This window comes from Pseudophryne corroboree, chromosome 2 (assembly GCF_028390025.1).
Source record: "Pseudophryne corroboree isolate aPseCor3 chromosome 2, aPseCor3.hap2, whole genome shotgun sequence".
NCBI classification, from domain to species: Eukaryota; Metazoa; Chordata; class Amphibia; order Anura; family Myobatrachidae; genus Pseudophryne; species Pseudophryne corroboree.
The window spans coordinates 810,790,521-810,805,820 of NC_086445.1; the positions used below are offsets into that span (position 1 = coordinate 810,790,521).

Genomic DNA, 15,300 nt, shown 5'->3' on the forward strand with positions numbered 1-15,300 from the left:
GTGAATATCGCACAATTGCTTGCCTGTTTGGTGTGGGGTTATCTACCGTTTGCACCATTGTACATGAGGTGACCAGAGCATTGGTGGACAACCTATACCACAGATTTATTTCTCTTCCGCATGGCCAGCGTTTGGATTAAACAATATTGGGATTTGTGGAGTCTGGATATCCGCAGTGTGCAGGTGCAATTGATGGTACCCACATCCCTATAATCGCACCTCATGATAATCCTGCCGACTACTACAACAGAAAGAGATGGCATTCCATTGTTTTGCAAGCTGTGGTGGATCATAAGTATTGGTAATGTTCTTATCATTGTGTTTTCTTAATGCTAATTGTTTATAATTAATTTACAACTTAATATATATTTTTAGATTAGTTTCACAGACGTATTCATCGGTTGGCCGGGACGGTCACATGACGCTCGAGTGCTTGCAAACTCTGATCTGTACCGGGTAGCAGAGGACAAGCAAGGGGGCTACCTTTTTCCAAGAGAGGTGATTTTGTTTAATAATTTTAATACTTTTGAAAACATGCCCAAGAAAAGATGTGTTAAAATGACGCAATGTTCATGAATCAAGCAGGTAATAGATGAATGCAATTTAATTTACATTGGGACCAATTAGTTGGCGTTACCTTCAAACATGCTTCCTATGTGCCCACCAGCCTGCCCATCACGGAGGAGTCTGCTCATATTTGTATTCCAATTTCTTGGTGCTAACGTACATTTTTTTATCTATATTCCTACTAGAAATCAAAATTTGTGGATGGAGTGGAGATCCCGGTACACATAATTGGTGATGCCGCCTACCCGTTACGACGATGGCTCATGAAGGGGTTCACCCAACATGTCCAGCTGAGCTCCAATCAAATTACTTATACGCACACCCTGAGCTCAGCAAGAATGGTGGTCGAAAATGCCTTTGGACGATTAAAAGGACGTTGGCGCTGTCTTATGAAGCGCAATGATGTAGACATTAATATCATGCCTAACATTGTTGCAGCATGTTGTATTCTGCATAACCTATGTGAGTTTCAGAGGGAGGAATTCCTCCCAGAGTGGACAGCGCAGGCCTCTGCTGCGTACCCTGCACTTGATTGTGAGGCCTATCTGGGCGACCATTCTGGAAGTGCAGAACAGATGAGGTCTGCTATAATGGCCAACCTTCCCTCATTACTCCGTTAATTTTTTTCAGTTTGTATATTCAGTAAATTGTTGTTGCTACAAAAAATAAACCTGTTTAGTTGACGTTCTGCTACTGTGTCGATAACAAATGTACAACATCAATATCCAATTTGAAATGGATGTATCATGCATTTTGTTTGTAAGTAAAAATAGGACAAGTCCAAAGATTAACAAAAGATCAGAGACCTTAGAATTTTAATTTGTATAAAACTTTGGTAAATAAAGTAGTGAAATCTTTACAGTAATAAAAGTCCAACCAGTAATAGTGTAGGAAAAACACTCCTATGATTTTAAAACCAACTTTTTTAAAAAACAATAACAAATTTAAGATAAATTACGATAAACAGGAGACTCTGTAGTTGTCTCCGTTTCAGAAGGTGATTGGGTGTGTTGAGGTTGTGTATGTCGAGGATGGGTATAGTGAGTTGGAGTTAGTGGAGGTGGGGTTTGTTGAGGTTGTGTATGTCGAGGATGGGTATAGTGAGTTGGAGTTAGTGGAGGTGGGGTTTGTTGGGGTTGGTTATGTCGAGGATGGGTATGGTGTGGCGTTGGTTGAGGTGGGGTATGATCATAGTAGGGGGGTACAGGGTAATATTGGGTATACGGTTGAGGGTAGTTTGGTGGCACTGTGTGCAGCCCTTCAATGCATTGGAACATTCGGTCAAATATGGACATTTGAAATTCCTGCATTTCTCTCTGACGTTCTCTTGCATCCCTATTATAGGTTTCCTGCATAGAGATCAGCTGCGTCATAAATGTGTTGTTCATGTCTTGCTCTGCCTGCAAAAATCGCTCGAGACGTGCATCTTCTCGATCAGCCATGGCAGCGTCCATCTGCTCTAATTTCTCCACCAGGACAGTGGTCATAATTCTTGCAGCTTGCTCCGTTTTGTTTGGGCGGCGCCTCCTTGGCGGAACAGTATATACTGCAGACACAAATCAAATAATATGTTATTGGAATTTGCAAAGAGCTTATATAAAATAGCAGTGTTCGCAAACGTGTTTGTGGCCTCCTTCCACCTACAGACTGCATATACTCTGCAACATTTATCATTTTTAATTGTATGCATTTATTGTTAAGATTTAATGATGTTAATGTTTAGAGTTGTTAGTTTGTGTTTAGTTTACGTTAATTGTTAATGTTAGTTATGCTTTTAGGATTGTTGTACTTACTGTTTCCACGCAAAGGCTGCGTTTGTGCAATTGGGGCCATTTGACTTGGCCCAGCCTCTGTGTCTTCTGGCGCATCAGTGGTTTCAGTCCTGCTGGGCTCCTGTACAACTGGGTCAGGCATAGTGGTTGGCATCGGTTGCGTATCATCCAGTACGAGTAGTGGAGATGGTGGTGGTGGTGATCGGGTGTCTGGGTCCTGTGATCGGGTGTCTGGGTCCTGTACGCTGCAGGTGGAAGCAGCACAGGCCTGTCTTGTTTCTGCTGCTGCTATGCTGGAGGATAAGCTAACCGGTGTTGCAAGTGCTGTGTGGCCAAATATGGTGGCACACTGCTCATAATATTGCCACTCCATACGGGCAGCACCACTTCTGTTTCTGTTGTGGTCGTGGACCTTATGGAAATTCCTTTTAAGGGCCTTTAGTTTATTGATTACCTGCTGGGAGGTACGGTGGAATCCAGAGGCTGCAAGCATCTTCGTTATGTTTTTGTACGTGATTGCATCCTTAACAGCCCCTGTCATTTGGTGGGTGATTTCCGACTCCCCTCTTATCCGTAACAGCTCCCTAACCTCATCCTCACTCCAGTTTGCCATATTCTCCAAGCACTGTAGCAATGCAGCACTGTGAATGTAGTATAAATAAAAACACACTGTTTAAAGCGTGCTGCCTGTTTATTTCCGGGTTCAGACAGGTGACATCATGCAGGGAGACAACCTATCACCTCCTTTTTAAGATTACCGGGTTGAATATAGCGGGTCTGAGGCTTTCACACTGCCAAATGAACCGGTTCTGAACCGTGTAGGATCCTTCTTTTTACACGGGTTAAAATACCGGGTTGTTTGACACGGTAAATTCATAATGGCGCTTTCACACTGCACCTCAAACCGGGTTGACACGGCTCAAACTCGGCAATATACCGGGTTATTTTTGCGATGTGAAAGGGGTATAACTAGCTCAGGAGGCACTGGCTGGCACCAGTGCAATATATTACAGTGCAATATTACATGCAATATCTGAGCCAAAGCATACATCTGGGCATTATACACAGGTGCAGTAGTATAAACTCATGGAAATTTGGTGAGTTTTGATCAGAGATGTGCAGAAAAGTTAGGCACTGCCTCCTGCCATAGAATTTTAACTCCAGAGTTTTGGCTATAAAAATGATTAGAATAATGCAAAGAAGATATTTCAAACATATTCTTTGTATTTTTCATATATTTTATACTGTCAAAACTCTGGCACAAACGTTACTATGATAGGAAAGGCTCTGCCTCACCCCACCGCACGTCACTGCTGTGCTCTGATTGGCTCTCTGAGTCAGTGAGAGCCAATCACAGCTAGCAGTGTTCCCTGTTGCCTAGCAGCAGCCTAGAGAGGGGAGGGGGTGAGGGGACTGACAGAGCAGGCTCATGTTTGAAGCAGAGAGTGTCAGACAGCCTCCAATGAACTTTGGAAGTTTCCCTGATACAGACACAGCAGCAAGGGGAGGCATAGCTATTAGGAATTAGAAAAAACAAGCCACCATTGGAACACCATCGAATGACTATCATACGATGGTGAAAAACATCGGGAGGCCACCATTTAATGCTAAAAACACTACCATCAATGGTTCGGAAACAACAACCATCGATGTCCATCCCTAATCTGTACAGGCCCACTCTACTAGGTCGGTGGGTTCTTCCTGGGCAGCTGCCCGGGGTGTCTCGGCTTTACAGCTCTGCCGAGCAGCTACGTGGTCAGTTTCAAGCACGTTTGTTAAGTTCTACAAGTTCGATACTTTGGCGTCTGAGGACCTTCAGTTTGGGCAATCAGTTCTGCGGGAACCTCAGCACTCTCCCACCCGGTTTGGGAGCTTTGGTACATCCCCATGGTACTGAATGGACCCCAGTATCCTCTAGGACGTAATAGAAAATACGATTTTTATTACCTACCGGTAAATCCTTTTTCTCATAGTCCGTAGAGGCAGGGTCGGTGCTAGGGTGTTCGGCGCCCCCCTGCAAACTATAAATTTGCGCCCTCACATACTTTACAAAGGGATAGTGCATGCCTTTGGTGCACACCGAAAAAGGAGTGTGGTCTTACACGGAAGGGGCATGGCCACACAATAGTATCCCCATTTCAAATTACTCCACAGTAGCACAATCTTATTCACATAACAACACACGTAGTAGTGCTTCTTATACTAAAAATTCCCCCTGTAGTAGTGCTTCTTATACACAAAATCCCCCCTGTAGTAGTGCTGCTTACACAAAATCCCCCCTGTAGTAGTGCCGCTTACACAAAACCCCCCCTGTAGTAATGCCGCTTACACAAAATCCCCCCTGTAGTAATGCCGCTTACACAAAATCACACACTCACACACACACACACACACACACACACACACACACACACATGTATACACACAGATACACACACATACATACGTACATACACACACACACACACACACTTTCTCAAGCTCACTCACTCTCTTTACATCTTCTTACCAAAAGGAAGTCTGGCTGGCCGTTGCTGTCCATCCTCCTGTTCCTCCTCATGATCAGCCTGGTCCCGTGTAGCTTCGCCCCTCCATTCCATGTAGCACCGCCCCCTTTTAGGGTTTTCCTCCACAGTATGCTGTCACACAGTCAGGGAGGGGGAGAGGAAGCTGAAAGCTGCCAGCGCCGCTGCTTGTCACAGTGTGACAGGTGCAGCAGCCGACAGTAGCAGGGTGGACAGGCGGCGCAGCAGCGGGGATGCAGGGCAGGCAGAGCGCCTCTCCTGCCTGGCGCCTACCTGCACTGCATCCCTTTGCTGAGTGGGTAGCGCCGGGCCTGCGTAGAGGATACTGGGCGCCCGCCCGGTGCTTTGTTCTTCCTGCACTGTTACTTGGTTAACTATTGTTGGTTCTGCTGTTGCTGGTTCAAGTTTGGTTAGCTTGGCTTTCCTCTTGTTGTGTGTGCTGGTTCGGAATCTCACCACTATCCTTATCTATCCTTCTCTCAAAGTGTGTCTGTCTCCTCGGGCACAGTTTCCTAGAATTAGTCTGGTAGGAGGGGCATAGAGGGAGGAGCCAGCCCACACTATCAAATTCTCAAAGTGCCCATGGCTTCTTATGGACCCTTCTATACCCCATGGTACTAAATGGACCCCAGTATCCTCTACAGACTACGAGATTTACTGGTAGGTAATTAAAATCCTATTTGTTTTTTTGTCGGAAAAGCCCCGTATTCCGACAAGTCTAGCGTTCCGACTCTTAATTGAATAGACCCCTTAGTCTTCACTCCAAATCTAAAAAAATCAGTATTGAATTGAGGTTCTCCGCCAGTGCCTTTTTGATTTTTGTTTTGGAGTGCTAGCTTCTCCTTAACTGTAACTTTGCAATCATTGAAGCGCTTTTTGCAAACATAACTTTTTTTTTCTTAATACTCACATGAGTCACAATAATAATGAAAAAAAGGGGAAATCAAAATTTTAAATCGTCAGGTATTAACAGAGGTTGTCCAAATCCTTGGAGGTTTTGTTCGTTGTTCGATGTTGCTGTGTCGTTGTAGTTGCGGTGTGTGATTGGCTCTCAGTTGTTTATATCCTAATCTTCTTCTGCCTGGGCTGTTTGTCATTGAATCATGGTAAAATCGGCAACAGCTACAGGGTCCAAAACTAACTCTGAGGCATAACTTGGATCTTTGGCACCCAATGCTCAGAGGGCATATACCTTTCCAATCTTGTAATTGATATTGTTCTGGTAGACATCCCCAACAACATATTCATTCATGGTAAGAACGCCATACAGAGGCGTATCCTAGGGCAAAGGTGTACAAGGCATCATAAGCGGTGGGATTAAACTCGTTTTAAGTTGTTACCCCAAGAAACTTGATGTACGACCCGTACATCAAGTTTCTTGGGGTAACAACTTAAAACGAGTTTAATCCCACCGCTTATGATGCCTTGTACACGTTTGCCCTAGGTCTTGGAGGTATGAAGCATATAACTCCATGAAATTTTTAAATTTGTTGACTTGAGCCCTATTGGCGTTTACGGCTAATATTGGAGCGCGGGCTTGAATGACAAATTGGCAGACCATTTGGAAGCCAGTCAACCCTGCCATCTTGAGATATGTTCCTGCGTGAGACACCACTGATGCTAAATTGGAGGTAACTCCAGTAGCTGTATCACATGCTTGGGCAAGATCTACAATTGCACAACGGATTGGCATACTTCCCCTGATCATTCTGGCAGTTGCTTCTGCCGCTTCGTCAGTCAGGAACCAGTCTTGGTCAACTGGAAATGATGCCTTTGCGGTGTTCATTCTCATAAACGCTGACGAGGCGCAAGCTGATTGAGCAGTAACTGCTTTGGATGCTATCATAATTTGATGCATTATGATGGTGGTATAGGATTCATCAGGGGCACCCAGTAAATTTACTACAGCCTTTTGATGGTTTTAAGTGTCGACTGATGTGCTTCTTGCATCATATTCTATGCAATCGACCATCAGTCGTTGAACATCAGTTGCAGCAGCTTTGATCCCGTCCAACTGGTATCAGTACAACTTTAAAGGAGATACCATGTTGTTTCCCGTAATTGGCAATGGCTCCTGCGGGATCTGGGACACCTCCATGGATGATTGATACTAAGAGTCCGTATCGGAGCTCGTTCCCTAGTCGATCATTATTGAGCACTGCATCGTGCGCAGTCCCTAGATGTTTCCAGTACCACATGTTATTGGCATATTCAACATGAAGCATTTAAGCTCTACTAAGCTGTTTCTGATCTGTCTGGCGATCGCAGCTGCAGCTGGATTTGTTGATTTTCTTGACGGATGAAGAATGGAGTCACCAATTTTAAAGAGCCGACTCATGACTTCTCCAGAACCTCAGCGAAATCGAGTGTAGCAGTAAATGTTTACAATTAATTAGCATTAATCTTCTGCAAACATAACTTGATCTTCGAATACTGCTTACAGATGAAACTGTTTCTGCTATGTTCTGCCACACAGCTTTTTTACTTTTGGAGGAAAAATTTTGCCTGCCAGGATTCCCAAACAATTTTGAATAATTTTCTAAAAGAACACCAGAACCTCATTTTCAACATTAGTGAAACGATGCGCTCTCTTTCGCTAAGAGGCAGATTTATCTTTAGAATTATTTGAATTATCGTGGCCTGAGACTGATGCAACCAGGTCTTAAACTTTTTATTGAATGGTTTATCATGGGGCATTTCATATTCCATAATATTGTTTGACATCTTAAAGTCTGTAGAAAAATATGATAGAGATTGTTTATCTTTCTGCAATTGTAAAAAAAAAAATCTTAATTTTTTATATCTTGCCAGTTACTTTAACTTTCAAAAAGGGCAGATATATCTTAAATGATTGAGATAAATTTTTTGACTGCACAAAATGACTAGAGTATATTCCTTTTCAAAATTAAACCCGATTAGTAACTTCTATAGATCGCCTCAGTTCGATACAATACGAAGCTTTGTGAAGTAGAAATTCATGTATTTTCCCTTCTCCGACGGTGCAATCGGGTATCCTATGCTCCATCGGTCAGGTCTTCTCTGGTGGGCCCCTCTGCAGTGAATAGAATCCGACGGCATAACTCTCTGCGCATGCGCCAGACCCTTGTGCTCCTGGAGGGGTAAAGTGGCATCTGAGAGGTCATGGAGCAGAGCTAGCTGGGGTGCCAGACAGAGAGCATGGAAGCATTGAGCTTCTCTGCCATCGCCGCAACGAAGTACAGCTTGCACCATCCTGAGATGTCAAACCTGAACTCGTGGGAGAAGCGGACAGCTGAGGTTTCTGTTTCATTCATGATTCGCGCTGGCCATACTATAGTTATGCGAATTAGCCGCAAAGCAGGATTTGCATAACTATACTTTATATATTGAGAAGCATTTATCAGAGCTTATAAATTCTTCTTCATACGCTCTACAGTACCCTTTCAATAGTGATGATCTCCTATAGACATGGGTGTGCAAAGCTATCTGAAGCCACACAAACCCAAACATTAGATGCCCAAATTAAAACTGTAGATGGGTTTAACTGCTTTGCGCAATTAAACGCAGAGCTGTCATGTGTGTTACATGCTAATAGGCTTCTGATTGGAGGTACAGTTGAATAGCTCTGATATACGTCTTCATAGAAACACCCAGCAGGTGGAAGCGCTCCACAATTGAATCACCCCCTAAATATGGGTACATACTAGACGATGGAGAAATGTCGGCGATGAACGACTATATCATTGAACGATATAGTACGTACACACTGAATGTTATCGTTCAACAATAACGTTCAGTGACGTCACTGCCGGCATTCCTGAACATGCAGCTCACCCCGAAATTGACGGGTTGAGCTGCATGTCAGCTCAATATTGGTGATCACTGAACGACGTGCGGGAGCGTGCATCATTCAGTGTTCACCAATATTACCCCCATACACACTGGACGATAGTTTATTTTTTAGGCACATACCGCCTAGTGTGTATCCCCCTTTAGGGTCTATATGATCTAATATCACTTTCCAACATTGCAATATACTATAGTTAATACACACTATATTCCATTGTGACCCAGTTAACAGAATTTGTTATTGCACATTACTGCATCAGTGTTTTCCACTCAACACTCGCTGACACACAACATAGATGTAGTGCTCAAACATCTTCACCCTAACCATGTTAGAGAAAGGACACATCCAGAAAGTCTACCTTGTGAATCCCCTTCTATGACCCCCTCCCATCTCCCACAACAGACCACCACTGAGCACAGATCCCCATCTATTGTACAGAATCTCTGTCTCAATACACATGCAACATCAAATTATTAATACATTCTACACAGACTAATTAAGCTGGCAGTTGAAGCAGATCCAAAATATCCATACTCACCTAACAGACACCACTTCATTTATTCAAATAATGTACACCTAATGTGCAGTGCGAGAACCACCCTCAAGTTTTTTCCAATCTACAGTGTACTGAATCTGGACGCTGTGTACAGTTATGTAAGTAAATTGTGTGTAATCTGTTTTTATTCAGAAAAGTATAAGGGATACAACACATTCAGACACAAAAGCAACAGTGTGTAGAATTAGGATTAAGTACATTTTAGTTTATGGTAGCAGAATAGTGGGTTGCCCCAGTCTCTAAAGATCTGTGTAGGTAAGGGGTTCTACACATCATCCTATAACATCATATACAATATCTGCTTGCTTTCTATCTATATAGTGAATGCAGCTATAGTATCTGGGAAAACATAAGAGGATAGTTATAAGGAGAGAGGGATGAAGTAAAGAAAAGGAGAGGGATAGAACAGGGAGTGACCGGTACTGGGGGACTTGTAGGCTGAGAGATGCATATAATGCTGTCTCTATAATCGATCAATTGCGATGTTAAGTCACTTGGTTGTATAAATGTAATCTTTATAATCTTTAGAGGACGTATATTCTACCCATGGTAGCCACGTGGTCATGAACTCTGAGAGTTTGTCTCTGGAAGCCAGGAGGATGTTCTCCATGTTGATGTAGTAGTTAATTCTAGTGAACCATAGTTTTCTTGTGGGTGGAGTTGGGGACCTCCAGAGAGTGGGGATAACTGCCCGTGCCGCATTAGACAAGTGGCGGAGCAATGACACTCTATGCTGGGCTAGCGGGATAGAGGAGTGGGAAAGCAACCAGAAGGCCGGGTCAGTAGGAACAGGAGCATGGAGTATATCACGAGAAATGGAGATGACATCGGCCCAAAAGGGATTAAGTAGGGGGCAGCTCCACCAGATGTGCATTAGGGAGCCGACGGCGCTAAGGCATCTCCAACATCTGTCCGTCACTCCAGGATACATGAAGTGAAGGAGAGAGGGGTGTCTGTACCATCTCATTAGTAGTTTATATTGGGTTTCCCTGACTTGTACGCACACTGAACTTTTATGGGTTTTGAGGAATATCATCCGCCAATCCCTATCAGTTAATGGAATCCCCAGGTCTCTCTCCCAGGCCGCCTGGAAGGGTGTCGGTGTTTGAGCATCAGTGTTTTGTAACAGTTTGTAGAGTGTGGAAACAGTATGCTGGGGGGAACACTTGGAAACACACAACCTCTCAAACTGCGTTAGTTCCCTTGAGGCCTGGAGATATCTATGCTTGGAATGCAGAAAATGTCTAAGCTGTAGGTACTTCCAGAAGTCACAGTGCGGGATTTCCCATTTCGTTCGTACTTCTGAGAACTGCTTAACTCCTGAGGGAGTTGCCAGTTGGCCTACTCTAAAGAGACCCGCGAGGGCCCAGTCGCTGAAGTGGGAGGGCGTTAGGCCAGGTGTAAAGTCAGGGTTGGCTAGAAAAGAAGTCAGTGGACCGAAAGCGGAAGAGAGGGAAGGCCAACTGCGCGCTTTTTTCCAAAAAGAGAGGGTTGCGGTAATGGTTGGGTGGGGGGGTGAAGGTCTAGGCAGGGAGGGAAGCCAAGGGAAAATCTCTGGGAATTGCTGCATATAGAGCCCCTCCAGGGCCACCCACTGTTTGGTGTCACGACTCCTTGTCCAATCCAGAACCCTGTTTAGCAAAATTGCCCAATAATAGCCTCTGATATCTGGTAATTGGAAACCACCGCTTCGGGAGGAACGAGTCATGGTGGATCGACTAATTCTGGGTCGCCTCCGAGACCATATGAATTGTTGTACCAGGAGTTGTATGGACTTGAACCAGGAGTCTGGGATCCGTATGGGAAGGGCTTGTAATTTATAGAGTAGCTTAGGGAGAGTATTCATTTTCACAACATTGACCCTCCCCAGCCATGAGAGTGGTTTGAGATACCATCTGCTATAATCGGCTCTGAGTGTTCGGAGGAGGGGTGTGAAGTTTAAGTTGAACAAGCGAGTCAAATCACTCGGCAGTTGTATTCCTAAATAGGATAGGTGGGAGGTGTTCCAGGTGAAGGGGAAGGATCGTTTAAGTTTAGCCACTGAGTCGGGGGGTGTGCAAATGTTCAGAGCGCAGGATTTGGACATGTTGATATTAAAGTTGGAGAGTAGTCCGAAGTGGGATAGCTCTTGCATGAAGTGAGGGAGGGAGGTGATCGGATGTGTTATTGTGGCCAAAAGGTCGTCAGCAAATAGGGAGAGTTTGTGATCTGTATCTCCGACCCTCAGACCAGTGATACGTTCATTGGCCCTAATAGCTCTCGCAAAGGCTTCGATACAGAGGACAAAGAGTAAGGGGGATAGTGGGCAACCCTGGCGTGTCCCGTTACCTATGCAAAATGGATCGGACAAGGATCCGTTAACTCGGACTCGGGCTGTGGGTGATCTGTAGAGTCCCATAATTCTACCAAGTGCTAGGGGACCCAGTCCGATGTGCCCCAGCACAGACCTCATAAAGCCCCAACTGACTCTATCGAAGGCCTTCTCGGCGTCAGTAGATAATAACACGGTAGGGGGGCCTCCCTGGGATGCTATATGGATTAGGCTCAGAACCTTAGTGGTATTGTCTTTAGCCTCGCGGTTCGGGACAAAACCCACTTGATCGTTATGAATTAGGGAAGGTAGGAATACATTTAGTCTATTTGCCATTAGTTTTGCGAATAGCTTAACATCGACGTTCAGAAGAGATATGGGCCTATAGCTGGAGCACATCGAGGGGTCCTTGCCGGGCTTAGGCAAAACGGATATGTGGGCTTCCAGGGATTGGCCTGAAAAATGGGTGTCAGCGGAGATGGAATTAAAGGCCTGGAGGAGGTAGGAGGAGAGGAGGTCTTTGAATTGTTTATAATATATAAGCGTGAAGCCGTCCGGTCCCGGGCTCTTACCTGAGGGTGTCAAAGCCAGGCCGTCTTCCAGCTCTAGCTGGGTAAAGGGTTGTTCCAGTGCCTCCCTATCAGCAGGCGACAGGACAGGATAGGACACCTTTTCCAAATATGCTTTTGCCCGTGAGAGGTTATAGGGAGTGGCTGTGTCGTCTGCATGGTTCTCAAGATTATATAGGAGGGAATAATATTGTTTAAAGCACGCAGCAATTTCAGGGGTTTTGAATCGGAGGGCATCCCCGGCGTCTTTTACACTGTTAATGTACAAAGATGAACGTTGAGCTTTAAGAGCTTGGGCCAGGAGGCGACCAGGTTTGTTGCCCCATTGGTAGTATTTGGAGTTGCATTTGCGGACAGAAAGCTGAATACTATCAGTGAGGGTTTTTTTCAGTTGGGCACGGGTGTCCAGGAGTTCTAGGTAGTCAGTTTCCGAGAGGGACGCTTTGTGTAAGGATTCGAGGTGGTGAAGTCGGTCTAGTAGTTTAGTGATTAGTGCTGACCTCTGTTTCTTTACAAACGTCCCCAGTTGTATAAGCTTACCCCTTATGGTACATTTATGTGCCTCCCACATAGTGACCTTGGAGACGTCGTCAGTATCGTTAAAGGAAAAAAAATCCCTCAGGGCTTCTTCTATTTCGCCCTTGCAATATTGGTCTTGTAGTAGTGATTTGTTGAGGCGCCAGGTCCATTGGCCCTGGGGTGCCTGGGGGGTTGAGAGGGTCATGTGTACTGGGGCATGGTCAGACCAGGTTATCGAGCCTATGGAGGAGTCTATCAATAGAGGGAGATGTCTATGACTCAGAAATAGGTAGTCTAGACGGGAGTAGGCATTGTGTGGGGTCGTAAAAGGAGTAATCTCGGTCAGCGGGGTGGAGAACTCTCCAGGAATCTACCAGCTGAAGGCCATGGAATAGCCGCTTTACCTGTCGGTATTGACGCTGGGATGCCCGGGGAGAGCCGGAAGATGAGTCCAATGATGGATCCATTATCCAGTTCAGGTCTCCCCCCAAGACCACAACCCCCGATAGCAGGGGTTCCACCAGAGTAAGGGCGGAGCGGAGAAATGGGATCTGATCCTTATTCGGGGCATAGAGTACAACAAATGTGTATGAGGACATACTTATTTTACAGCTGACTATCATGAGGCGGCCCGGGATCAGTTTGTGGACTGATATGTCCGACAGTTGGAGAGTCCTAGAGAATATTATCGCCACGCCCTTGGACTTAGCGTCTGGGTTGTTGCTATAAAAGGCCTGGGGGTATCGGTAGTTTGTCAAGGAGGGGTTCCTGGCGGAAATTTTGAAATGTGACTCCTGTACTAGCGCAGCATCCACTCTGTCAGCCCAAAGGGACCTCAGGAGGGAAGCTCTTTTCTCCGGCACATTAAGACCTTTCGCATTGATCGATGTTACTTTAACTCTACCAGGGGATGTCATGGGGGATATAGGTCGCGATGGGAGGTCACGCGCCCAGGGTGGTCAGTAAGAGGAAGGAGAGGGGAAAAGGGGGGAGTAAGATAGGAATAGAGCATGGAAAGAAAACAACAATAACAATCAAAGAAACCCGCATTAAGGTTACCAATCCAACTGAGGATTGGGAACCCAAGAGGCATTACAGCCATAGGCGGGTAAGGGGCGAGTAAGGGAGCCTCCGCCGAGGGCATCTCGATAGTAAGCAAAAGTAGAGCTTGAATCTATGAACATGCATAGTGTTAGCTATTTGTAAACTTTAAACTGTGAACTGTAAACCTCGTTAACATGTAAAAGACTTCGAGTGATCGGCTGCAAGGGATCCCATGATCAAAAAACAGGAATTTGCAATCGATGACTCGTAACATAATAGGGGAAGGGGACATGGCCCCAGCGACAGTGAGATGTCGGATGAGAGGCCATCAGTGATGTGGAATGGTATCACGCTGTGATCCAGGAGACTGTGTCCAACTGTCACTTCTCTGTCAGGTAACACGAAAGTCCCTGTCTGGGGGGGGTCCGTTGGAGCTCCTTTTCCCAGCTCTCCGCACCTCTGTCCAGGGTGCCCCAGTGCGCAAGGGTTGAAAAGATGGCAGCTCTGGAGTGGGAAAGTCCCAGTCACGTAGATCAGGTTTCGGAATGCCCAGTCCTGTACAGAATTCCGGGAAATCCGAGAATGAATTGAGGGTGTGGGTTTTCCCCGACTGGGAGACTTGGAGATTAAAGGGGAAGCCCCATCGATATTTCAATTGGCGTTTACGGAGTTCATCCGTTAGGGGCTTTAGGGCCTTCCGCTGTTGGAGTGTGTGCCAGGACAAATCTTGGTATATCTGGATCATTGAACCGTTGAAATCAACTCCGTCATGATGTCATCCTTTTGGGAAAAATAGTGTAATCTGCAGATCACGTCCCGTGGTCTATCTGCAGAGAGACCTCTTGGTTTTAGAGCTCTGTGAGCTCTATCGAAAGTAATGGTATCTTTGGGATCATTGCCTAGGATCTTGTTAAAAATTTTTGTGAGGGCGTCAATCAAACCCGTCTGAGGGACATCTTCCGGCAAGCCCCGTATACGGATATTGTTTCTCCTCCCTCTGTTATCCAAATCTGTTAGTCGAGTTTGGAGTGAGCGAATCTCTGAGGACTGAGCATCAATGATGGTAGTCAGCGATTTTAAAAATGTGTCGGAGGAGTCCTGATGATCCTCTAGGCTCGTCACCCGGTCAGAAATGTGGGAGATATCTTGTCTCACGGCCGCCAGCTCACGCCTCACTGTATCTTGTAGATCTTGCTTAGTGGGTAGGTTCTTCATGTAAGCTAAGATATCTTGTAGGTCCCTGTTTTCTGGGGAACAAGTGCGTGGCGCTTCCTCGCCTAGAGGAGATGGATGAGGGGTCTGTGGGGGTGCGAGGGAGTCTGCAGCAAGGGGCTATCAGCCAAGGCGGGTGGGGTGGGTTGTAGAAAGGATCTCATAGCGGATTGTGACATGTTTCCTCGCGGAGTTGATGTTCCGGCCTTTTTGGAGGGTCTTTTGTTCCTGGTCATCACTCAATCAGCAGCGGAGGGGTAAGTTTCTCTGAATTCAAGTCAACGAGGTTAGATTTGTTTACATAGCTCACATAAGAATGCCTTCAGTGGAGCAGCTCCCTGTGGGTTGGCATCAGCAGGGCATTACGGTGTTCGTGGCAGCGACAGCCAAGTGTGA

General features: G+C 45.6%; 1 protein-coding gene and 1 long non-coding RNA gene across 2 annotated transcripts; one reads left to right on the top strand and one right to left on the bottom strand.

Annotated features, from left to right (window-relative positions):
- Positions 1-384: 384 nt before the first annotated feature.
- Positions 385-888, top strand: LOC135049760 (uncharacterized). The gene is made up of 2 exons (XR_010241450.1): positions 385-498; positions 753-888. It is a non-coding gene; the product is annotated as an uncharacterized LOC135049760 (long non-coding RNA).
- A 623-nt stretch (positions 889-1,511) lies between these two features.
- Positions 1,512-2,862, bottom strand: LOC135049771 (basic-leucine zipper transcription factor A-like). The gene is made up of 2 exons (XM_063955662.1): positions 2,361-2,862; positions 1,512-2,113 (listed from the first exon to the last, which is right to left on the bottom strand). Exons 1-2 carry the CDS (start codon positions 2,830-2,832, stop codon positions 1,512-1,514), a joined length of 1,074 nt encoding a protein of 357 aa, XP_063811732.1. The 5' UTR covers positions 2,833-2,862.
- Positions 2,863-15,300: the final 12,438 nt, after the last annotated feature.